Here is a 27224-nt window from a genome sequence, read left to right as displayed (position 1 = left end):
CCCGGGCGGGAGGATGGCGGATTGCAGCGGACTCCAGGGGAAGGGATGACCCCGGCATCCGCCCCATCTGGGGAAGGGAGCAGCAGGTTGGCAGCAAGGAGCAGGGCCTGAAGGAGGGGACCAGAGAGCCCGGCGGGTGGGGCAGGAACATTCCAGGAGTCGGCGCCCCCTGCACGGCGCCAGTGCGTTGACTTAGCCATGGCAGCTGCGGGAGCGGTGGGGGGCGGCCCGAGCGGGTCGGCAGTACAGCGGGTGGGGGTTCGGCCCAGCAGGGTGGCCCCCAGTCCCAGGGACGATGGCAGTGGACGTTCGGCTAGCCAGGGCCCGGGTGGGGCGGCCACAGGGGCACGCGGGGTGCGGCATCGGCGCACCGGGAGATACAGGAGCCCTTCTCCCGGACGAGGAGGCGGGGCTGGTGGCAGGGGGGCTCGGGACTCCAGAGCACAGCATCGCAGACCCCTGGACGGTGGGGCGGGCCCGTCGGGGTGTCTTCCTTCTGAGCACGTGCCGGCTGTCGAGAGCGGAAGGTCGGAGGGCAAGCTGTCCGAGTCTGACGGTGTGGATGATCGAGGAGAGGAGACGGCGCTGGGTCCGAGAGCGGCGGCTGCGAGGCCCGGTCCTGGGCAGTCCGGTGAGTGTGACACTTCTATTATGTCTACTTTGTTGCATGGTTTGTTGGGTCGGAGTGGCGGTCAAGGGTCGCCCGCTGGGGGTGAGGGGATCGGGGCTGGGGGGTCTGCTGTTCTGCCTCCGGCTCCTGTGGCCTCGGCTGGCGACACGGGGCAAGAGGGCCTGGGTTTTCTGTTGTCGGGCCTGAAAGACTTGGTACAGAGGTTTGAGAGTGGGGTAGGGAGCGGGCCAGCCCGGGCGTGGTCTCGGCTGTGGCCGCATCGGGGTCGACGGGAGTAACCTCTACGCCTGTGGTGCCCCCGGTGTCGCCGGTGGTGGGGGGGGAGAAGGCGGCGGGTGCTTCGGTACCCGCGGCAGAAGTGACTTCGGAGAAGGCGGGAGACAAAAGTACGGATCAGGTGCGGTTGGCGGAGGTCTACATCTGCTTCGAGGGACCATTGGGGGCGCACCTGAAGCCGGAGGTGAAGGAAAAAATTTGGAAGGGTGAGTATGTTGAGATCTTCACCCTACTGCCGCTGGAGAAATTCAACCTGGATAGGTTGAAGCCTAAGGAGCGGAAGAAGGAAGACGAGGAGAAGCGGCGGTACCGGCTGATTCCCAGGACCTTCGCTAACTGGCTCCAGGTGTTTGCCATTTTGGCGAGTGTGGTGGGTTAGAAGGCGCCGGAGCATTGCTCAGCTTTGTTCGTGTATCTGGAAGCCGTTAGTGAAGCGCACCGGACGTATGGCGGCACTGCGTGGCTCCGGTACGATGAGCAGTTCAGGCAGCGGATGGCAGTCCGACCTTCACTTCGCTGGGATCACAAGGACATTAGCTTGTGGATGAAGCTGATGACGGCGGCGAGGGCCCCTAACCAGTTTTTTCAGCAGGGGGTCGAAGGTTCTGCCGCCCCGGGACAACCGGCCGAAAAGCGATGGGGTTATTGCTGGCAGTTTAACGAGGGATCTTGTAAATTTGGGTCAAGCTGCCGGTTCAAGCACTTGTGTTCGGGCTGCGGGGGATCCCATGCCCTCGCAAAATGTTTCAAAAAAGGAAAGGGGCGGCCCGGGGATTCTGTCAACAAAAGGGACGACTCCAGTTCGGGTGGAAAGGATGCTGCCTTTCCTCAATAGATACCCCGACAGGGCGGGGGCGCGCTTGCTGGAGGCGGGGTTTACTTCGGGTTTTCAGATCCCTTGCTCCTTGACGTCGGTGCCCCCATTTGCCAAGAATTTGAAGTCGGCTCTGCAGCACGTGTCTGTGGTGATAGAGAAGTTGGGTAAGGAAGTCGCATTGGGCCGCTTGGCCGGCCCGTTTCGGGAGGCACCTCTCCCACGTCTGGTGGTTTCTCTGCTGGGGGTGGTTCCAAAAAAGGAGCCAAACAAGTTTTGGTTGATCCATCACCTGTCTTTTCCGAAAGGGGGATCGGTGAACGATGCCATCGCGCCGGAGGACTGTGCGGTTACATACACCTCCTTTGACGTGGCGGTGTCATGGGTTCGGCGATATGGCCGCGGGACCCTAATGGCAAAATCCGACGTCGAATCGGCGTTCTGGCTTTTGCCTGTGCACCCGGACAGTTTTTGGCTGTTGGGGTGCCGATGGGAAGGGGCGTTTTACGTGGATCGGTGCCTACCTATGGGGTGTTCGATTTCTTGTGCCCTGTTCGAGCACTTCAGTTCCTTTTTAGAGTGGGCCGTTAGGGATGCGTCGGGCATTAACTCGGTCATCTTGGACGACTTTTTGTGTGTTTGCCCGGCTGGCTCGAATGTCTGCGCGGTCCTCTTGGGAACGCTGCAATACTTGGCGGAACGCTTTGGCGTCCCTTTGGCTCCAGGTAAGACTGAGGGGCCTAAACCCTGCATCACGTTCCTGGGGATTGAGATCGATTCGGTCAAGATGGAATGCCGCCTGCCCTTGGATAAGTTGGAGGCATTGCAGGGGGAAATTCGGGGGACAATAGGGGTTCGCAAGCTGAAGTTGCGGCTGTTACAATCCCTGTTAGGGAAGCTCAATTTCGCGTGTCGGATCCTTCCGATGGGGCGGATTTTTTGTCGCCGGTTGGCCGCGGCTACGGCTGGGGTTCGGGCCCCCACGCATTTCGTGACTCTTACGCGGGAACACAGGGAGGACCTGAGGGTGTGGCAGGAGTTCTTAGCGGCCTACAACGGTCGGGCACTGTGGATGTCAGGTCCCATCAGTAATTGGGATTTGGAGTTGTTTACGGATGCTGCGGGGTCTTCCGGTTTTGGTGCCTATTATTATTATTATTATTATTATTCAGGATTTATATAGCGCCAACAGTTTGCGCAGCGCTTTACAATATGAGGGCAGACAGTACACTTACAATACAAATCAATACAGGAGGGATCAGAGGGCCCTGCTCGTTAGAGCTTACAATCTAGAAGGGAGGGTCAAGTTGAAACAAAAGGTAATAACTGTGGGGGGTGAGCTGATGGAGAAAATGAAAATACAGTTAGGTGTGGGTGGGGTAGGCTTCTCTGAAGAGAAGTGTTTTCAGGGATCGTCTAAAAGCTAATAAAGTAGGAGATAAGCGGACAGATTGGGGTAGGGCATTCCATAGGATTGGGGAGGCTTTGGAAAAGTCCTGGAGGCGAGTATGGGAGGAGGTGATGAGGGAGCTAGAGAGCAGGAGGTCTTGAGAGGAACGAAGAGGACGAGTAGGTTGGTATTTAGAGACTAAGCTAGTGATGTAGCTGGGGGCAGAGTTGTGGATGGCTTTGTATGTAATTGTTAGTATTTTGAATTTAATTCTTTGGCTGAGTGGAAGCCAGTGGAGGGATTGACAGAGAGGAGTAGCAGACACCGAGCGATTGGTAAGGTGGATGAGTCTGGCAGCGGCATTCATAATGGATTGAAGAGGTGATAGACTATGTAGAGGTAAGCCAATGAGAAGGGAGTTGCAGTAGTCGAGGCGAGAGATGACCAGCGAGTGAATTAAGAGCTTTGTTGTCTCATTGGTTAGAAAGGGGCGTATTTTGGAGATGTTGCGGAGGTTGAGGCGGCAGGATTTTGACAGTGATTGGATGTGTTGCTTGAAGGAGAGTTCAGAGTCCAGGACTACACCTAGAACCTTGGCATGAGGGGATGGGCTTATGGTTGTGCCATCAATTTTGACAGTGAGATCAGGGGAAGGGGCATATGGGGGAGGAAATATTATAAGTTCGGTTTTGGATAGATTGATTTTGAGGAAGTGATGTGACATCCAGACTGATATATTTGATAGTAAATTAGTGATACGTGAGGAGACAGAGGGAGCTGAGGGGTAGAGAAATAGATTTGGGTGTCGTCAGCATAGAGGTGGTATTGGAAGCCGTGGGAGGCTATCAGTTGACCCAGGGAGGAGGTATAGATTGTAAATAGGAGTGGTCCAAGAACAGAACCTTGGGGGACCCCAACAGAGAAAGGAAGAGGAGAGGAGGAAGTAGAGTTGTAAGAAACGCTAAAGGTGCGGTTGGATAAGTAGGAAGAGAACCATTTCAAGGGACATTGGTGCGCGGCACCATGGCCCACGGAGTGGGCAGAGGCTGGGTTTTTGAAGAACCTGGTGCTGTTGGAATTGTTTCCCATTGTCGTGGCGCTGGAAATTTGGGGGGAGTCGTTTCGGAACCTCAAGGTGTGCTTCAATTGTGATAACATGGGGGGGGGTCCAGGTGGTCAATCGGCTGACCGCGGCCTCTGGGCCGGTGGTTAGGCTTGTATGCCATTTGGTCTTACGCTGCTTGCAATTGAATGCCTTCATCTATGCTGTACACCTGCCGGGGGTTGAGAACACGCTGGCTGACGCGCTGTCTCGTTTTCAGTGGGACAGGTTTCGGGGATTGGCGCCAGAGGCGGAGCGCCACGGGATCAGCTGCCCGGCTTGGATGTGGCGCATAGCATTGGACTCGCAGCAAGGTGGATTGAGTTGTCCGTGAGCAGGACAACGTGGAAGGCTTATTCGAAGGTGTGGCGGGAATGGTCTGACTGTTTGACAACGATCGGCATGGCCCCGGGCGATGCGGGCATGGCTCAGGCAGTGTTCTACTTCCTTAGCTTGGCAATGGAAAAAGGGGTGTCAGCGGCCTCGCTTGACAGGAAGCTGGCGGGGTTGGCCTTTTTGTTTAAATGGGAGGGTAGCCCTGACTATACTAAGGAATTCTGGTTGCGGCAGGCGGTGAAGGGTTACCGGAAGGAACATAGACGGAGGGACGGGCGGCGTCCGGTTTCTTTTCAGGTGCTACGCGGCCTGTGCGGGGTGTTGGAGACGGTATGTGATTCCATATACGAGCAGGTACTGTTTCGGGTGGCGTTTTCCTTATTTTTTTTGGGGGCTTTCCGGATTGGTGAGATGTTTTGCCCGGCCAGGGCGCGACATGGGGGGTTGGCGATGGGGGAGGTTGAGCTGGGCCCAGGGGCGGTGAGGATTTGGTTGCGCAGGTCCAAGACTGATCAGGAAGCGAAGGGGGTGCTGGTGGAAGTGGGTTCGATTGCAGAGGGCGCTATTTGTCCTGTGGGGACGGTGGGGGCATTCATGCGCGTCAGGCCTCCCGGCCCGGGCCCCTTTTTCGTGCACGAAGATGGTTCCTTTTTGTCCACATTTCAGTTCAGGGCCGTTTTAAAAAAATGTGTGCTAGCAGCGGGCTTTGATCCTAGGCATTTTTCCTCTCACTCCTTCCGCATCGGGGCGGCTCGGAGAATTGGGAGGTGGGACTCCGAGAGGTACAGGCTGTATGTTAGGCCGGAACTGTTAGTGTGAGCATGTTGGGGTTGAGGTGGGGACATGTCTGATGTTTTGGGGAGTTGTTATGGTTGTCGTGTATTTACTTGGTTTTTATTTACAGGATATGATGTTGGCTTGGTGTGGATTCTGGGCCATTCGTACATGTTTTGGGGTTCGAAGAGAGCGGACATTCGGCCTAATGGGCGTCAGCTTCGGATTCCTAGGAACGAGGCGCAGGTTCGCTGGATTGGGGTCCCCGATATGAGGTGGAACAGGGTGTTGGGTGAGGTGCACAGATTTTCTCGCCTGGATCGTCCGCCTGATGTTCTTCTATTGCACGTGGGGGGTAATGACATGGGGGTCAGGTCAATGAGGGACCTCATCAGAGACATCAAGTGTGATTTTCTCAGGCTAAAAGCCGCTTACCCGGGCATGGTCCTGATATGGTCTGACATGGTTAGCAGGACGTCGTGGAGGTGGGCGCTGTCGGATAAAAAGGTGGATAGGGCCAGGGTCAAGGTGAATAAGGAAGTGAGCCGGTTTTTTATCAGGAATGGGTGGTTGGCGGTCAGACACAGGGAACTGGAGTTTGAGACCTGGAGGTATTTGCGGATTGATGGGGTTCTTTTGAATGAGGTGGGAACGGACCTGTGGACTTTGGGGCTCCAGGAAGGGATTCACAGGGGTTTGTGTGTGTGGCGCTGCTCGAAAGGGTAAGGCTTTACCACTTTTCGAGCTGTGGCAGTGTTTTTGGGGTCAGTTGAGAAGGTAAAGTGGTGCAGGTGGAGAAGAGGTGGTACCCATCCATGGTGATGGGGGTGGTTGGTTTTGTACTTCACGGTTACATGGGGTTAATCGGGAAGAGTAAAAGGGGTAGGTCACTGCATTGGTTGGGTATAGCCTCCGAGACAGGGGTTTCCGTCTGGAGGTCAAGAGTTTAAAGGTAATATGCAGTGACCAGTAGGGTCTATTTATGCTATGACCCAGGATACAGTTTTAAAAGAAAGTTATTTACATGTTAATTATGGTTATTTATTGAAAGTTTATATTTTGTTACATTTATATATATATATATATTTGGTTTAATAAATCAAGGCCTGTCGGCCATTTACTCCAAATAGTCTGGTCTGGTTTTTGGGGTAACGTTGGGTTTGGAATGAGGTAAAAGGATCTATTGGGTAAGAGTGATATGGAGGGGAAGTATCAGACAATACAGAGGTCAAGAACGTCCACGGAGCCGCAGCCGCAGGCTGTGGGCGTAGGGACGGCATGACAGCTGCTTTGTATGCACTGTCGCCATCTTTAGGTTAACGGAGAGTGGCCGCTTTAAGATGGGGGAGTAGGCGGGGCGGTGGGCGGAGCCTGCCGCCGTGATACCACGAGGCACATGAAGCCAGGGGTCAGTTTGAGAGCGGAGGAGGAAGCGATTCCCACCCACCCTCCCTTTTTGTTGTTGTTTTTAGACGGTTCATCGGGGTAGGCTTAGGTGGGTTGGCAGTGTTTTTGGGGTCAGTTGAGAAGGTAAAGTGGTGCAGGTGGAGAAGAGGTGGTACCCATCCATGGTGATGGGGGTGGTTGGTTTTGTACTTCACGGTTACATGGGGTTAACTGGGAAGAGTAAAAGGGGTAGGTCACTGCATTGGTTGGGTATAGCCTCCGAGACAGGGGTTTCCGTCTGGAGGTCAAGAGTTTAAAGGTAATATGCAGTGACCAGTAGGGTCTATTTATGCTATGACCCAGGACACAGTTTTAAAATAAAGTTTTTTACATGTTAATTATGGTTATTTATTGAAAGTTTATATTTTGTTACATTTATATATATATATATATTTGGTTTAATAAATCAAGGCCTGTCGGCCATTTACTCCAAATAGTCTGGTCTGGTTTTTGGGGTAAAGTTGGGTTTGGAATGAGGTAAAAGGATCTATTGGGTAAGAGTGATATGGAGGGGAAGTGTCAGACAATACAGAGGTCATGTTTTATCTCTGTGTGGCCACGTTATCCCTTTTGGGTACATATCTACTTTAATAAGAGGACATTGGTATCTGCCTTGTTAATATTCTCGTACTGTATATTAACAACACCAGTAGCAATGTCCCCGCAGATTGTCTCAAGCCTGTAAGAACCATTTAGAATGAGCTCACTCCATATTGTTTACTTTTAAACAGTATTGTCTGTGCTCCATGCTGACTAAAAGGGGGTGTGTGCACTTTCTCTTGTGAGTGCCCTCCCCTTCAATGTATGTGTCATTTCCTGTGATGCCATTTTCTGTACTGAGGAAGTGCTTGCCTGTTGTGGGCAATCACTTCCTGTTTGTCATTCTTTTGGAGATAATAAAAGGCAATGCTGGGCCCCCGGGGGGGGGAGGGGGGATAAGGACGGAACTGAAAATGTAAGAAGGATGGTCATGTCTGTTCATTGGGATGAATGGGTTGGAAGGTAAGCTAAAGTATTATATCATTAAGATGGAAATGGGTGCTTATATGAGCACAGTAGATGTGGCTGTGTGCATAGCATGAAGCCAAATTGCTACGTCAGATGGCGGGCCAGGTATTTATGGACCAAACAGAGCCCCCCTCTGCACAGGCAGAAAGGGGGAGAACAGATCCCAGTCCAGGACATCAAAACGTTGTTGTCCTGAGACAAAAGGGGTACGTCTTCTCTGCCTGATGCATTGGAGAGGTCCTGCTTTGCAAGAAGAACACATTTTTCATCTTTTTGAGATAATGCTGGAAGTTTGATTGCATGTGTGCATGTGTGTATGTGTGTGAGAAGGTGTGTGTGATTTGGATCAGCTCGAGTGTATCTGTATGGAAACTGCATGCTGTGTAACAAGTTGTGTAAGTAACTGAATGTGAAATGGATGAATTTTGATTTTTACCTATGTATGGAACAAGTAGACTGCATGAGTCTTGTAGAGCAGTTTGTAACTGCAAGTTTGTGTGCCATGTGGCCTGGGGGAGGGGCAGCCAAAGTAGCTACCCCATGTTGTGGACAATAGGAAATGTTTTGTGTTGAACGGGCTACGCCCTGTGGGAAGGGAAATTACGTTCTGAGCAATCGCTGTATGTCCCAATGGCGTGTTATGGAAGCTGATGCCAAAAAGCTGATGCCAGAATTGAACTTTGTTTGGGAAAAGAGGTTGTGTTTGAGCTGGCCTGGGATATATTGTGTTACATTGTGGTTTTATGTAGGGTTTTTGTTTAATTGGATAACATGTGTTACTAAGTGTGCATTCTCAATTGTGTGGTAACATTACATACTTTTCAGTGGAGCTGTTCCTAATTTGTGTGTCTGTTTAAGTGTGCATTTTCAAATGTGTAAGTTTGTGGGGAGAAATGTTGGGTTTGGCGGGAAAGATTGACATTTTGTCGTAGCCTAGCTTTTGTTGTCTACCATGTATCCAGGCTTGGTGGCCATTTGAAAAATCTCGGAGTCTTCCTATAGGGGAAGGTGCAGACACCATTCCCTTGTTTGTGTGAAACCATGTGACATGAGCCACCATCTTGTTCCTAGGCCATGTGGTCTGGGCCATCACCTTCTCTCTAGGCACCATTTCCTTTAAGTGAATTCTATTTTTGTACTTTTTACATGATTTTTCAGTTAAGCTATTGCATTTTTTGTAGTGAATTTTGGTTTTCAGTGGAAATCTCTACTTTGGACTGGGCTTCAGTGGATAGTGAAACTAGCTTTAACTGAGTTTTTGTACACAGCGGTGTGTGTTATTTTTATTTTACAAATGTATAGGAGTTTCACAGAGGGCAATTCATTGTTTTTTTCTAGGCTCGTATTGTATAGCCTGCATATGGGGCTAGGCTCCCCCTCCCTTTTCCTGTAACATTAATATGTAAATTAAATCATTTGTTGGGTTCATGCTACAGTATTTTGGAGACACAGGAAGTTGGTGGGAGGAGCCGGGGGGTCTTCTGACTCATGTTTGTTAGGACAATGGGAAAATACTGGCGTTTGAAAGAATGTTCTAAATTCTAATCTCAATTTTTTCTAAGGTTTATACTGTAATACAGTTTTGGGTAGAGAGCAAACAGGAGGCATCCATGTTGTTTGTTGTAATATCTAGGTACAGAGAGAAGCCACAATATTCTGTAGAGTAAGCGGGCGCAATTGTGTTTTCTGTGAGGCTAAATCTGGAGAAGCAGTGTATGGACGTACAAAGGAAACGCTTGTGTATGCATACACTGTGAGGGGTAGAGATTTAATTAGGGGGGTGATAACACCTCGGATGGGGTTTCTAGTTGGGGGACTAGCTGTAGTCCGTCGATCCACCGCAGAAGATGGCACCTGGCAGTGGTCCCCAAAGTAGGAGCAACAGTTTCCCTGGATGCAGGTGTAAGATGATAAGCCATTTTGAATCCACATGGGCACTAGGAGGTCCATGCAAGGGAAGGATTGGAGGCTTCCCACAGTCAGATGGCTGCACAGTACATAAAGAGCCTAGTTTTGGGGCTAAGGCCATTAGACCCCTTTAAAGATTGACATAGGTGGTCCAAGGATACTATTTTGGGTATCCCTCTGGAGTTGATGTAGCACGACTGCGGCTTCAGAAATCTGTAATGGTGAGTGCGTTGATGGATTTGTTGTACTTGGTTTTGTTATTCCCAGAGGAGGAACTGTGGTTAAAATTCTCATGCCCAGGCCTGACCTGGTATGGCGACGGACACATAGCTCGAAAGCCCCGGCCGCCACAGGAGGATTATCCCAGCTATTGGAGGTAATTCAAGCTATCACCGAGCAGATTTAATGGGGACCGCTTCGAGGAACACCTCGGCCTCCCGCTCTCGTTCCCCCGAGAGAACCCGCTGGCCCTCAGCAATACCACATTTCTGAAATGTTCCAGACAGGCCCGGGTAAACATGGCACCTGCCCACGTCAGCCCTCCTCCCTCACAGACACAACAACAACCACTGCACTCCACCCCACAGCAGCTCTCCCCACCCCCCAACCCACATTAAGATGACAATAGCGGTATCGTCCTTTTACCGCAGCCCCACCTGAACATCCAGGACCTGCATTCGGTGGCAGAAGACATTAAGGGGACATTAGCAGCAGCCATAGCTGAACTTAGGCTGGACCTGCATGCCTTACATGACAGAGTGCAGAGGGTAGAGCAAGTGTCTGACCACCATGACAAAGCTTTGCACTCAGCGACCGCACGCATTGACTCCCATGCATTTGAAATGAGAGAAATGCAGAGGCATTTGGAGGACCTCGATAATAGAGGCCGCCGTCACAACCTCCGGATCCGCGGCTTGCCTGAATCCATCAAAGGGGATCGGATAGCTCAGGCGGTCACAGGCATCTTCAATGACCTCCTTCAAAACCCGCCACAATCCACCATTGCCATGGAAAGAATACACCGTGCCCTTCGTCCAAATGGCAGAGAGGGAGACCCCCCCTGGGACATTATTTGTTGCTTGGTGGACTACAAGATCAAGGAAGAGATCCTGAAGCAGGCAAGGGGAAAGCAGCAACTCCTCTATGAGGGCACCCAGGTACAAATTTACCAAGACCTGTCCGGTATCACTCTCCAGCACAGATGGGACCTGAGACCAAGTGATACCATCTCAGAGAAAGGTATCACTTACAAATGGAAATGTCCATTTTGCTTATCCGTCACCTCACAAGGCCGTACTGCCCTCCTAAAAGTACCTGAAGACATTCCCCACTTTTGCCATGCTCTGGGGATCCCGGTGACAACGGTACCCGACTGGTACTCCGCCTTCAGAGGTAACGCATCCCAAGCTGCTGACTCCCCCCGGAACCAATGGATGCACTGAACTCCAGGCACCGTAGGAGACACTCTCCCTCCACCTCTAGGAACGACCGAGACACCCACCAGAGCTACCGTTCCTATAATGCTGCCTCATCACCCAGATCCCGGCGGGCTCGCAGGGATCGTTATTCTACATGGGTGATCCCTCCACCTGATGCTTCTTCTGTGACAACTCTCCCATCTGGCAGTGTTCCTTGACTCAGACCCCAGACTGCCTTCAGGCTATGGTCCTTCAACCTTCAACCCTCTCCCCACCCTGTTTTTTTTTTTTTGTCTCTTGCTTTTATTATTATTGTTATCTTTTTAACCACCTTGCTTTTGATGAGCCCTAGTCCAGAACCCTGAGGCTCTTTCCCCATCGTGGGATTTGTTATATGGAAACATTCAGCCTTTAATATTGCTTATGTATCCCCCAAGTGGCCCTCCAGGGGACATCTTTTGAATGGACTCCCTCCCAATCACCTGCCCCCTTTGGCTCACAACCAATGCGTCTTTGGATACCTTCACAGCAGTGGTACCCTTTCAATTTCAAATCTCAAGACCAACTTCTCCAAATCCCATGCCCTAAATGTATCGCTCCCCAGTAGTGTAGTAGCCCAATGCAAAAGCAACTTCCCCTTCCAGTGGAAGGAGGACCATATAACATGACTCAGGTAGTCCCTGCTGGGGAATCCAGCTCACATAATGTCTAAAAGGCCCATACAGTAAAAACCATCTCCATATACTACAAAACCTCACTAACGACTTTAAACGATGGAACAAACCCATCTTTTCCTGGTTTGGTAAAGCGGCCATATTAAAAATGAATGCCTTACCCCGCCTATTATACATTCTACAAGCGGCACCTATCCACATACCCACCACCTTCTTCAAGTTACAAGAGTCTCTGTACGTGCTTCCTCTGGGGGGACCGAAAACCCAGACTCAGCTATCAACACCTATCATTACCCAAGCTTAAAGGGGGGATAGGTCTCCCCGACATAAGAAACTACTATAGGGCCTGTCAGCTCACTGGGATAGTAGATTGGAATATCCATAATGGCATTAAGGACTGGATCCACCTGGAAGCCTCCTTTACCCCACTACCACTACATACTTTACCATGGATTCCTCATAAACACATCGCAAGCAATACCCTCTCACACCCCTTGATTGATCCAACATTGAGAAGCTTCCGAGAGTCCTGCAAAGTGACTTTCCTCTCCTCGACACCTGGTCCTCTTACTCCAGTTCACCTAAACCCAGACTTCCCACCTGGACTACACAGGAACTTCCTGAACGAGTCCTGGCCACACAAAAATGCCTTAATATGCCACTTCTTTGCTCAAGGGAAAATTATACCCTACGATAAACTACATTCCGACAGCGAAAAACCCCCCATCTCCCCCTGGAACTACTTACTACTGACCCACTACCTCAATGAGATGGACAGGAAATTCAAGGTCTCTAGACCCACATCTCCATTTGAATCCCTATGCCAAGGCGATACCCCGCAACGTCACCTTCTCTCGGTAACGCACTCCCTGCTATTCTCAAGTGTCATGTCAAATGCTGGCAAGGCATGTTCAACTTGGGAGAGAGACCTTGACTTGTCACTCGCCGTGAAGACTGGGAACAAATATACCAGACAATACACAAAGGTTCCGCTAACATCACAACACAAGAAAACAGATATAAAATCATGACGCGTTGGTACCGTACCCCTATACTGGTTCACAAATATAACCTAGACCACCCAGATACATGCTGGAGGTGTCAGACGGTGAAAGGAACCATGTGACACATCTTCTGGGGCTGCCCCATAATTCAACCGTTCTGGACCGAAGTCCTCCATATCACTACCAAGGTCACCACACTTACCCTGGAATTTTCACCGACCCAGTTCCTCCTGCACTACCCAATTTGCGCTCGTACAACACACTACCTAAAGTCACTTGCCATGCACATGGTGAATACCGCCAAACAATGCATCCCTACTTATTGGGGATCGCCGCACACGCCGACTATCAAAGAATGGCTCACTATGATTGACAGAATAGCAGAAATGGAGCGACTTATCTCCATAGCGAATGACACTCCCACAAAATTCTCTGCAAAATGGGCCTGCTGGACCCACTTCCTAACAACAACAGAATATCACGACTTGACCACCCCTAGTACAAGGCAAGTAAGCCCCCGGAAGTCACCAAACCCTAAATTGGAGGACCCATTTCTACACCGAACAACCCCTTTAACACATGCCCAAAGTGTAGAATCTTCAAACCACGGAAGAGTCGCAGAACTGATTCCCCCTCCCTCACACCTACCCCTACAGAGGGAGAGAGAGATGAGCTGAGACCTTCTCCACACCCCCAGTTCCGCTCCTCTTACCCCTCTATGCCTCTCTATCCCTTCCCCCACCCACTTCACCCCCCTTTACTAACCCCCCCTTGTGATCTTCCTGAAGACCACTAAGCCCAATTAGAAGCTGAACACCTTATCCAGAATCATATAGGCTAGGTGAAGCTTTTACTCCTTAAGACGATTGAGGCGAGAATGACAATTAATCTTTCGCCACGGGAACACCCCCACATTTAAAAGGCCTACAAATGAATGAGTCAAGGAACCTATCCCAAACGAGGCGTAGCTTGTGTAGGACTAACACGTTCCCAAAGGCTTTATACTGCTAGCTAATCATCTTTAAATATATCCCTGCGGACCTCTTGCCTCAAACCACAGAGTGATTAAATGGATGACTTGATGTTTTGATCTGGATAAATGTTATGCTCACCTTATTTTCTTTTTGTGTAATAACAATCGCTTCTATAACACTGTCAAGTAAGCTGTATTCTCGTTACTTTCAATAAAAATTTTCATGGAAAAAAAATATATATTTTGTATATCTTATTTCATCTTATTTCTTGAATCCATTTCATGGTATCATATAATGATTTGGATTTTATCACGGTAGCACATAGGCACCCTTATTTTACACTCACTTTCACCATTTCATGCTCATTTATTTTCATTAGTCACACTAGTCATATTTATTGTTTGGTTAGATTTTTAATTTGGTCTATTTCATTGATTTTTTAGGTGTGGGCATTTCCCTTGGTGGGATCGAAATCCTTCGCCCAGGCTCCGGTTCCTGGTTGCTTCCCACTGGTTTCCATCTACCTGCCCTCACACAGCTCCCGGGGGAAGTTTGGTGGCATGGTTGGCATTTTATGTATTTATCCATTGACTTTTATGGACGTTCTGTTTTGAAGTATTTTTTTATATAAAAATTTGGGGTTGTATACCAACCGAATACATCAATTTCTGGACCACTCTATAACCAGTTATCTATATGATGCCAGTAGGCCAGGATTTCTCCATCAATTGTAAGTGGAACATACTGGATTATATATGAAAATGTTTGGCACATCTCCCATCCCCCTCCCCCTTTTTCCCTTTCCCTTTTTTTCATCTGTTTATTCATTTGTGCTTTTGATCTCCAGGCACCTGTCTGTGCTTCTCCCGAAGAAGCGTGATTCTTCTCACAAAACACATCGAGACCCAACAGAGCCATCCCAGACTATTGACAGTGAATTTCATGACATGTCCAGGTTTCATGGAAAGGTTTATTACATGAATGTAAAATGTATTAATATGTTGGTGTTTAATATATTTTCTTCTTTCTGTATTACATGTGGTTTTTAAATGTTTGTTAATAAATAATTTACAATTTTTGCTTTTCATGTCTTGAGGTGTACTCTTTAAAAGTCCCATGGGCAATTTTGTTTTTTGTTGTGTGCATATTATATAATATATTATGAATGTATTATATAATGTAACTTGTATGTATGTAATGTATTACAGTATATAATGTATCCTGTATGTATACAATGTATTATATAATGTATCCTGTATGTATATAATGTATTATATAATGTATCCTGTATGTATATAATGTATTATATAATGTATCCTGTATGTATACAATGTATTATATAATGGATCCTGTATGTATACAATGTATTATATAATGTATCCTGTATGTATATAATGTATTATATAATGTATCCTGTATGTATATCATGTATTATATAATGTATCCTGTATGTATACAATGTATTATATAATGAATCCTGTATGTATACAATGTATTATATAATGGATCCTGTATGTATACAATGTATTATATAATGGATCCTGTATGTATACAATGTATTATATAATGTATCCTGTATGTATATAATGTATTATATAAAGGATCCTGTATGTATACAATGTATTATATAATGGATCCTGTATTTATACAATGTATTATATAATGTATCCTGTATGTATACAATGTATTATATAATGGATCCTGTATGTATACAATGTATTATATAATGGATCCTGTATTTATACAATGTATTATATAATGTATCCTGTATGTATACAATGTATTATATAATGTATCCTGTATGTATATAATGTATTATATAAAGGATCCTGTATGTATACAATGTATTATATAATGGATCCTGTATTTATACAATGTATTATATAATGTATCCTGTATGTATACAATGTATTATATAATGTATCCTGTATGTATACAATGTATTATATAATGGATCCTGTATGTATACAATGTATTATATAATGCATCCTGTATTTATACAATGTATTATATAATGGATCCTGTATGTATACAATGTATTATATAATGCATCCTGTATGTATACAATGCATTATATAATGGATTCTGTATGTATACTTCTGTGAGGCCTCATATTTGCGTACTGTGAGTGGGAAGTGGTTAATGCAGTTGGAAGCTCCCGATTGGTCACTGGCTTTCCCTGGGTGACATTCCTGGTTCTTCCTCACACAGATATTGATCAGGAATTGGTATGAAATAAACATTATAGATGGGAACTCACCATGTTGTGCTCTCCTCTCCTTGAGCTTATTTGCGGGTCCCTTCAGATCGATGACTTCAAAGACATGAATGGTGACATCCAGAGCCCCTTCTTCTCCATATGTGTCTATCAGGAGGTTCTTGGTGGTGATCCAGTCTGCATTTTCTAGTCTTCCTCGGGGGATGGGCTGTGTATCTCCATAGGAGAAATCAGACAATTTGTTCCTAAATCTCTTGAAGTCACTTGTATTCAGATCCTCCAGAGAATATATGATAAAATCCCCGGGGGTTTGTGGGACCTTTCCCAGGACACCAGGAGCCGACCCTGCAGAGAGAACAATCAGAAATCATAAACATTCATCCTGATTGGAGGATTTCCGACAGATGACAGCAGATACAGTGCCTTGAAAAAGTATTTATACCCCTTGAAATTTTCCACATTTTGTCATGTTACATCCAAAAATGTAAATGTGTTTTATTAGGATTTTATGTGATAGACCAACACAAAGTGGCACATAATTGTGAAGTGGAAGGAAAATGATAAATGATATAAATATGAGAAAAGTGTGGGGGAGGGGGATTTGTATTATGCTGAGTCAATACTTTGTATAACCACTTTTCACTGCAATGACAGCTGCAAGTCTTGCCACAAATTTTCAATGGGATTTAGGTCTGGACTGTGACTGAACCATTCTAATACATGAATATGCTTTGATCTAAACCATTCCATTGTAGCCCTGGCTGTATATTTAGGGTCGTTGTTCTGCTGGAAGGTGAACCTCCGCACCCGATCTCAAGTCTTTTGCAAATTCTAACAGGTGTTCTAAGATTGTCCTGTATTTGACTCCATCCATCTTCCCATCATCTCTGACCAGCTTCCCTTTCCCTGCTGAAGAAAATCATCCCCACAACATGATACTGCCACCACCATGTTTCACGGTGTGGATGGTGTATTCAGGGTGATGTGAAGTGTTAGTTTTCCGCCACACATAGCTTTTGTTTTTAGGCCAAAAAGTTCAATTTCGGTCTCATCTGACCAGAGCACCTTCTTCCATTTGTGGATCTCTGCAGCTTCTCCAGAGTTACCATGGGTCTCTTGGCTCTTCTCTGATGAATGCTCTCCTTGCCCGGCTGGTCAGTATAGGTGGACGGCCATGTCTTGGTAGGTTTGCAGTTGTGCCATACTTATTCCATTTCCCGATGATGGATTGAACAGAGCTCTGTGAGATGTTCAAACCTTGGGATATTTTTTATAACCTAACCCTGCTTTATACTTCTCCACAACTTTATCCCTGACCTCTCTGGTGTGTTCCTTGGCCTTCATGATGCTGTTTGTTCACTAAGGTTCTCTTTTCACATATTTATTTGTAAAACATTTTGAAAACCATTTATCATTTTCCTTTAACTTCACAATTAATGTCCACTTTGTGTTGGTCTATCACCGGGATATGCAATTATTGGACCTCCAGCTGTTGCAAAACTACAAGTCCCATCATGCCTCTGCCTCTGGTTGTCATTCTTGTGGCTGTCAGAGTCTTGCTATGCTTCATGCGACTTGTTCTGCAACAGCTGGAGGTCCACTAATTGCAAATCCCTGGTCTAGCATAATAAATCCCAATAAAATAAATTTATGTTTTTGGCTGTAACATGACAAAATGTGGAAAGTTCAAGGGGTATGAATACTTTTTCAAGGCACTGCAAGTCTGTACTGGCAGCTGGCAATGCTATAAAGAGCATATAGAAGGGAAGGGAAATGAAATTATCTCCCAATATGTCTATATGTCCATTATCCTATGGAGAGATTGGGTTCACTGTGGTAATCTCACATAATTGCCTCCATAGTGGTAAGTTACATCTCAGATGAATATTGGGTGCTATTTATAAAAAAAAACAAAAAAAATATTAGGGGGCTATTTATTAAAATAATTACCTTCATGAATAATTCACATAATGTGTGTAATATGTTTACTTCCTATAATTTTCAGTTCCATCTAGTGGCCATAATGTCATATATTACTGGTTGAGGTGAAGATTATAGGAAGTAAACCTGTTAGACAAATTACAGGGATTATCAGTGATGGTTGTAGAAATGACACAAGCTCATAATATTTTTATGTATATATAGACCTCCTAATGTATATGTAGGGATTTTAAACATTATGTTTATTGATTGTTTCATAATTAACTAAAATAAACTATCAATCCTTTAAGAATTCTCCCCCCTGAATAATGATGTGTCTGATCAGTGTGAACAAAGAACTCTGATTACCCCCAAATCTCCCAGCAGTATGTGTCATGTGACACGGGGCTGTTTTCCCCTTAGGATTATAGACAAAGGATTCCCCCGACCACTATACAAATATCCATAAAATTTGGGGTCCTCCAGTCATTATGAATCACTGGACCATCATTTCCATCAATGATAAATAAAATCTGAAGACACGGGAATGTGATGGTGGAATTGATGAAAAGCTCCTGAACTCTTCTAATGGGTGGACTGACCAGATGTCTACAGGAAATGTCCAGACTATGGAGACATGAGATGTCCTATCATCTAATTCCAATCTCTGGAGATGTGAGATGGAGGAAAACATTGGAAAGGATGGTCAGGATCAGCAGTCATACCTTGTGGGGAGGAGGATGAGGAGGAAGAGGTCGCCATGACATCAGAAGATGACCTGAGATGACTTCACCTGGAAGGAGACCAAACAATAACAAACTCATTTGTAGTGCAATAAACAGGAATTTGCTTCCTTATGTGAATAACGATTGGCTGTCTATTTTTGATCTGAAATGGACTTCTGTCATTTACAGCCCATAACTATGATGGTCAATAAATAACTTCATTCCAACATTCATCTGATTAGTATCTCGGGGGTCACAAAGGAATGTCACCCTGTTTAGGGCCCCAATTTTTACAGACTCATAGATTTAGGTGTTACCTCCACAAATCTGTGCCATTCATAGCTAAGACTGGTACTAACCAGCACCAAAGGATCAGCCAGTAAGATGTCTACAGAGAGGTCAGGTGATAAATAGGAGAAGACCTCAAAATAGAAGCGATATGTGATCAGCAGAGACCTCCATTCAATAATAAGATGCTTCCAAGTGGATTCTTCAGGAAGGTCGGTAATTATTGTTCATAAAAAGGTTAAACACCATTAATGAATTTTGTGTCTCTTTAGTGGCCACTTTGTCAGGAAAGGTGTACAGGACACTTTAATGGGCGGATCTGTGTCCTTCAGCCCAGAATATACTGCACAGTATACTGATATGTAAGGTTTTTTTAATATAATTATAATTATAATTATTCATGATCTATTAATGTTCCTGGCCTGGGCCAAAACTAGGGGGCATTGAGAGGGGTGCTGCAGCTGGTACTGATCCTCCTGCAACAGCTGAAAGGCCGCTTCTCCTCCTTTACCTCCCGCTAGCTTTCAACTGCTGCAGGAATAAAATTTAGGGATCAGTACATACCTGTCAAAGCTGACCCAGCTGCCACGCCAGTTTCTGCCCCTTCTTCAGAACATGCCCCCCTCCACTCCTCTGTCCCCCTCCTCTGGTACCCCTGCATTGCTCACATCTTGTTCCTGGCTAGTCATGTAGTGCACGCTGAATAAAAACATGATCCTGAGCACAGAGAAGCCCATCATACGATCAGGAAGACAGCCACACAAAGTTATAACATAACCTTCCTCGGCACTCGCTTTCCTGGTCTTTCCTTCCCCCACTATCCATCCTGTCTGCTGCCGTAGGTAATCTAGATGGAGAGCGGGGGAAGGAAAGACCAGGAGAATGGGTACCAAGGAAGAATATTTTATAACTTTGTGTAGCTGCCTTCCAGATCATATTATGAGCTTCTCCATGACGAGGATCACATTTTTTATTCAGCCTGAACTGCACAACTAGGGGGAGGAGGTGAGCGCTGTGGGGGTACCAGTGGAGGGGGCAGAGGAGGGGGAACAGAGGAGCACAAAGGGAACAGAGGAGCACGAGGGAACCAGAGGAGCACGAGGGAACCAGAGGAGCACGAGGGAACCAGAGGAGCACGGGGGGGACCAGAGGAACACGGGGGACCAGAGGAGTAAGGAAGCCTCCAGGAAGCCCCCATGGCTTCAGAGTGGTGGGGTCACCTGTTTACATCGCCGGGTGGCCCCGCCCTCAGTTATATAAGAACTGTCATCCAGGAGAAGCGTCACTCGGCAGGAGCCTACCATGGATGTGAAATGGTTGCGGCTTTTTTCTTCGGTTCGTCGGGCAGCATGGATTTACATTGTGGGACATTTTTTTTTTATTCTGTTCCTGTCCCATAGACTTTAACGTTGTTCGTGTGTTCTTCAGAATTTTTTGCCTGTTCGATATGTTCTGGTGTGAACTGAACCGGGGAGTGTTCGGCTCATCCCTAGCTAGGAGGAATAAGGGGTACCAGTGGTTTCCAATATAATCTGACATAGGGGTAACTGGACTTGAAATGTTACAAATTATCTGAGGAAACTAAATATGTCCATATTATGGCTGTGCTATTATTAATATGGAAGTTATGAAACATGCTGAAATTTCAGAACTATCCCAACTGTTTAAGATTTATCTGTATTAAGGTATTTACGACTAGACATGTGGACATTGAAATATTTTGTTTCAGAATTTCGTTTTTGTCCAAAAAATACATTTATTTAGTTACGCCCAAAATTTGTTTTTATTTATTTTGTTCCATTAAAAAATGCATTTGTCCGCAAATCCGAAATAATTAAGGTTGAATCTGTCATTGAAGGCTTATGGCGTCTTTTTGATGTTCTAAGATTTGACGGAGCAGCTAAACTGTACGACACCGCAATCGTACATTTCCAGTCGAATGTTCCACCTACAAGCTATAGTAGAATTCTAATGTTGTATGACACTAGTAATAATTATATTTATTAATTATTAATACTAGTCAACCAACATTATAATTCTTCTATAGCCTATGGGCAGAGCATTTGACCAAAAATGTCCATTTGCGGCGACTGCTTCGTCGAATCTTTATATCTCTCTATGTAGAATAATCTTTTTAAATTAACAGATATCTGAGGTTATTATGGGTACCCGGAATGTTCAGGGCTTTAATAATTCAAAAAAGAGGTCCCAAATTTTGTATAATATGCATCAGCAGGAAATATATGTTCTTTTCTACAATAAACTCATTTAAGGAGTCCTCTTCCCCCAAATATCCACCTGTTATTGTACAGTAAACATTGGTTTACAAGGAATTGCCGGATAGTAAACCCAAAGGGGTCGTTATAGGACTTCATGTCTCTGTACTCTCCACTGTGATAGAAATCATTTCTGATTCTAAGGGCCGCCATCTTTTTCTTATATGTACGCTTTATAATTAACTTTTGTACATTTCTACCTTCCCAATACAGGTCAAACTTCTTCTTTTCTCTCCATTGTAAGTAAATCAGAACAGTTTGCCTCGGGATGCATAATATTAGGTGGAGATTTTCATTATATATTTGATCCCCTTTCGGACTCCTCCTCTGGGAAAAGTAGAGCACCCTTCCCAGATCTCCATTCTATTCTCCATAGGCTTCAGATAGATATTTGGCGTATGCCGAATCCAACCATCAAGGACTATACTTATGAATCAGCAGCACATTCTTCCTATAGTCGGATTGATTATATTTTTGCATCTCATCACACCTTGAGCCGGTCTCCTATAGCAACCATTGGTTCTCATATATGGTCAGATCATTTCCCAGTTAGCACCTCATTTTACCTTAAAATACTAATAAGCGGACTGCTCTCTGGCCCCTGAATGAGACGATCTTAGGAGACTCATTAGTACAAACAGATATTGAAGCAGCTATTCAGAAGTTTAATATATGAGACCCAACCCCTAAACCAATTCAATGGGTACTGAGAGGAATATTAATTAAACATGGCTCCAGGTTGAAAAGAGCAAAATCGTTTGCAATAGAGCCATTACTCCATAAAATCTGTACCCTAGAGGCACTTCACAAATAGGCCCCTGACTCTACCACCCTACACCCACTTATATCTAAACATATAGAACTTAGTAGACTACTTAATCAATCATACACTGTATTTTCAAAAGTATTGAGACACCTGCCTTTACACACATAAACTTTAATGGCAACAAAGAAACAAATGTGGGAAGTTATTAGCAAAAGCACTCCAAACCAAAAAGGCCACCGCTAACGTCCACACCATCAAAGACCCTAAGGGTAAATCTTACTCAGCCACAACTGACATAGCAACACAATTCGTATAATACTTCAAAGGACTGTACAATCTCCCCCAACAAACTGACACCCCATTGAGTAAACTTAAAAGACAAACGCTCATCACAGACTTTCTCAACAAATACAGCCCCAATCCCATCCCGGAAGAAGAGGCTCGCGATCTTGACAACCCCCTATCCGAGGATGAATTAAAAAAGGCCATTAAACAACTAAAACCTGTAAGGAGTCCGGGCCCAGATGGCCTCTCGGCGCCATACTTCAAAACATTTGCGGACCTCCTCTCATCCCCGTTCCTTAAAGCCTTTAACTCCCTTACACCATCCTCTACTCCTTTTCATAGATTACTAGAAGCCCATATCACGGTCATCCGGGTTACTCCGGGTATGTCCGGTAACTTTTTAAAAAACACATGGCCGCACGACACAATCCTAACCTGCCACTTCTTCCATGCGGGCAAACTGCTAGAGCGCACTGCAATCCCCAATCTCCCAAATAGCCCTCCTTTCCCATGCTGGACTTATTTCCAGATCAGACATTTTCTATCTACTAATAACCAGGCTGCATGTCTATCTCGGGAATTAACCCCATTTGAAAAATTATGTTCCCAATCTTCAACAGAACAACATATGATCTCCTACACTCACTCAATGCTTTTCACATCAGCTTCCCCTAAAGACGGGAAGGCATGTCAAGCTTGGGAAAGAGACCTGCGGCTTGACCTGCCTGAAGCGGACTGGGAACGGATTTTCACAATAGCTCATAAAGGCTCACTTAATGTCACAATACAGGAAAATAATTACAAAACACTCACCAGGTGGTATCGCACACCAGAACTTTTGAACAAATTCAAACCTGAAACATCAGACAAATGTTGGAGATGCTCAGCCGATAAAGGTACACTTCTCCACATTTGGTGGTATTGCCCGCTGCTTCGGACATTCTGGTCGCAGGTCTGTGACATAACTTCTCAGATAACTACATACCCTTTAGAATTTACACCAGCTCGGCTCATTCTTCACCATGCCTCTATCTCAACACAATCTTACAAAAGATCCCTGGGGATCCATATGATAAATGCAGCCAAACTATGTATCTCAACACACTGGGGCACGTATCATACCCCGACGGTGTCTGAATGGCTTACATGCGTGGGAAGAATAGCCGAGATGGAAGAGCTGATCCACATAGCACAAGATTCCCCATCCAAATTTGCTCAGACGTGGGCCTGCTGGACCCACTTTCAATCCACGGACAGATATTCCTCCTTGATGAACCTTAACATTCCTCTTTGTCCCAATAGCTGATTAAGTTGGTTTACACAATCCCTCCCTGATAGACTACTCCCGTCTAGTGATGGACGAACTTCCGACGGGACGTTTCGCGAACGCGGACCGCGAACGAGGCCGACCGTTCGCGAAACCAAACGTTCGCGGCGGGCCCCATTGACTTCAATGGGAGGCAAACGTTTCAAACCTTTAGGTCAAATTTGCAGCCACAAGATAATTATTAGCTGGGCAAACATAGTCCCACCACATGGCCAATGACATAGCACATGTATGAGGTGAATTTGGGATCGATAACTACAAGCATTCTTTTTTTATATGGGAAATTGTTGTGACAATTCAGGACTGTGGAGCGCATGAAGGCAATGGAGGAGAGGGAAGGTCAGGGACCAGGGTAGGCAAAGAAGAGGGTGCAGGAGATGATCACCAGCAGCGTGACATACAGCAATGACACATGCACCGTGATAGAGGCATCTGACAACAGCACCGTGATAGAGGGCACTGACATCAGCAGCGTGACATAAAGCATTAACACCAGCACCGTGACATACAGCATTGACAGCAACACCGTGATAGAGGGCACTGACATCAGCAGCGTGACATAAATCACTCACACCAGCACCGTGATATACAGCACTGACAGCAGCACCGTGACAGAGAGCACTGACATCAGAAGCGTGACATACAGCACTGACATCAGCACCGTGATATACAGCACTGAAAGCAGCACCGTGACAGAGAGCACTGACATCAGCAGCGTGACATTAAGCACTCACACCAGCACCGTGATATACAGCACTGACAGCAGCACCGTAAGCAGCCCCAGGAGGAAGTCAGCACAGCACAGGGATGGTGTGATCCCCTCATAATAAGAACCCCCAGGTGAAAATCAGCACAGCACAGGGATGGTGTGATCCCCTCATAATAAGAACCCCCAGGACGAAGTCAGCACAGCACAGGGATGGTGTGATCCCCTCATAATAAGAACCCCCAGGAGTAAGTCAGCACAGCACAGGGATGGTGTGATCCCCTCATAATAAGAACCCCCAGGTGAAAATCAGCACAGCACAGGGATGGTGTGATCCCCTCATAATAAGAACCCCCAGGACGAAGTCAGCACAGCACAGGGATGGTGTGATCCCCTCATAATAAGAACCCCCAGGAGTAAGTCAGCACAGCACAGGGATGGTGTGATCCCCTCATAATAAGAACCCCCAGGAGTAAGTCAGCACAGCACAGGGATGGTGTGATCCCCTCATAATAAGAACCCCCAGGTGAAAATCAGCACAGCACAGGGATGGTGTGATCCCCTCATAATAAGAACCCCCAGGACGAAGTCAGCACAGCACAGGGATGGTGTGATCCCCTCATAATAAGAACCCCCAGGAGTAAGTCAGCACAGCACAGGGATGGTGTGATCCCCTCATAATAAGAACCCCCAGGTGAAAATCAGCACAGCACAGGGATGGTGTGATCCCCTCATAATAAGAACCCCCAGGACGAAGTCAGCACAGCACAGGGATGGTGTGAGCCCCTCATAATAAGAACCCCCAGGAGGAAGTCAGCACAGCACAGGGATGGTGTGATCCCCTCATAATAAGAACCCCCAGGAGGAAGTCAGCACAGCACAGGGATGGTGTGATCACCTCATAAGCAGCCCCAGTAGAAATATGACACCGCTCAACCTCTTCAAAGAGGAGGGTAGGGGCATATAGTACGGTGTGCTTTTTTGGGACAAGGAAGTGAGCCAAATGAAGAAAGAAGGTCTGTGTGCTTGATTAAAAAAATTGTTTATAGACATATACATGGTCTACTGGTCACATGTGTTGAATTCCTCCGAGATCCATGCCTCATTCATTTTTAGAAATATGAGGTAGTTAACACTGTCGTGAGCTAGGCGAGTACGCTTATCGGTCACAATCCCCCCTGCTGTGCTGAACGTCCTTTCGGACAGGACACTGGATGAGGGGCAAGCCAACAGTTCGATTGCAAATTGGGCAAGCTCTGGCCAGAGGTCAAGCCTGCCCACCCAGTAGTCCAGGGGTTCATCACTCCTCAGAGCGTCCACATCGGCCGTTAACCCAATGTAGTCGGACACCTGATGGTCTAGGCGTTCCCTGATGCTGGATCCGGATGAGACCTGTCGATGGGTCGGCTGAAAGAATGACCTCATATCCGAAGTCACCAACACATCTTCAAACCGGCCTCTTCTTGCAGGCGCTGTTGGATTGGTACCCGCAAATCCTTCTCTGGGAGTGGGAATTGCTCCTCTGCCAGCGCACGCAAAAGCAGAATGCAGCATTTCTCGAAGCAAGGCCTGGAAGTGCTGCATTCTGACAGCCCTCTGCGACGGCGGTAACATTTCCGCCATTTTGTGTTTGTACCGGGGGTCTAAGTACGTTGCCACCCAGTACTGGTCCTTGACCCTTATGCTTTTTATACGGGGGTCCCTATTAAAACACTGGAGCATGAAGGCCCCCATTTGCACTAAAGTGGAAGCGGTGTGGTGGCCTGGCTCCTGCTCATCATCCAGGATAATGTCGTCCTCTTCATTCTCCTCTCCCCATCCATGCACAACAGGGATCCCAGAAAGGTTTAAAGCACGCTCTTCTTGCTCCTCCTCATCCGCCCCGGCACCATCCTCCTCTGACTCCTCTTCAGACTCCTGTTGTTGACTTGTCTCAGATAGAGTAGCCCCCCCTGGGAATTCATCCAGCATTGCGACTTCCTCATCTTCCCGCTCCTGCTCCTCCACAGCCTGATCAATGACACAACGCAATGCACGCTCCATAAAGAAGGCATAAGGTACCATGTCACTGATGGCGCCATGGCTGCGACTGACCAGTTTGGTGATCTCCTCAAATGGCCGCAGAAGTCTGCATGTGTCGCGCATGAGCAGCCACTGGCGCGATGAAAAAAAAAACAGCTCCCCAGAACCGTTTCTTTCGCAGAGTTCATACAGGTAGACGTTAACTGCACGTTTCTGCTGGAGCAACCTATCAAGCATATAGAAGGTTGAGTTCCATCGCGTCGGACAATCGCAAATAAGACGTCTGACCGGCAGATTGTGTCGCTGCTGAATGTCAGCAAGGCGAGCCATGGGCGTGTAAGATCTTCTGAAATGGGCCGAGATTTTCCTTGCCTGCCGCAAGATGTCCTTGACCCCAGGGTATTTGACAAGGAATCGCTGCACGACCAAGTTTAAGACGTGTGCCATGCATGGCACGTGCGTGATTTTGCCCTGTTTCAATGCGGTAAGCAGATTGGCACCGTTGTCACACACCACTTTACCAACTGTCAAATTGAGCGGTGTTAGCCACTGATCTGCCTGTGAACGCAAAGCTGAAAGGAGTGCCGGGCCAGTGTGGCTCTTTGCTTCCAGGCACAACAGACGCAGCACGGCATGGCAACGTCTCACCTGGCATGTGGAATAGGTTCTGGGGAGCTTGGGCGGTGCAGCGGAAGAGACGCTAGCAGCGGAAAAGGAGGAGTCAGCTGAGGAGGAGAGGGAGGAGGATGGAGTAGGAGGAGGAGAAGAAGAGTCAGGCCTGCATGCAATCCGTGGCGGTAAAACCAAATCTACACGGGTGCCACAGGTTACATGCTTGACGGCCGTCAGAAGGTTCACCCAGTGGGCAGTAAAAGTGATATACCTTCCCTGCTCGTGTTTGCTAGACCACGTGTCTGTGGTCAGATGGATCTTGGC

General features: G+C 46.8%; 1 protein-coding gene across 9 annotated transcripts in view; it reads right to left on the bottom strand.

The window, feature by feature from the left end:
* The window catches only part of LOC143981454 (NACHT, LRR and PYD domains-containing protein 3-like), a 176944-nt gene that overhangs the window by 103446 nt on the left and 46274 nt on the right, over positions 1 to 27224 (bottom strand). For all 9 annotated transcript variants that reach the window (XM_077479302.1, XM_077479307.1, XM_077479308.1 and 6 more), the window contains exons 2-3: positions 18619 to 18686; positions 16016 to 16318 (exon numbers count right to left, since the gene is read on the bottom strand). In XM_077479302.1, the coding sequence (XP_077335428.1) occupies positions 16016 to 16318; positions 18619 to 18655 (340 nt within the window). In that variant the 5' untranslated portion in view covers positions 18656 to 18686. The remainder of the gene's footprint in view (positions 1 to 16015; positions 16319 to 18618; positions 18687 to 27224) is intronic.

The sequence above is a fragment of the Lithobates pipiens genome, unplaced genomic scaffold, assembly GCF_037356315.1.
Source record: "Lithobates pipiens isolate NorthernLeopardFrog02 unplaced genomic scaffold, aLitPip1_a1.2 Scaffold_157, whole genome shotgun sequence".
NCBI classification, from domain to species: domain Eukaryota; kingdom Metazoa; phylum Chordata; class Amphibia; order Anura; family Ranidae; genus Lithobates; species Lithobates pipiens.
Note: the sequence above shows the minus strand (reverse complement) of the source record. Positions and strands in the feature narration are given on the sequence as shown.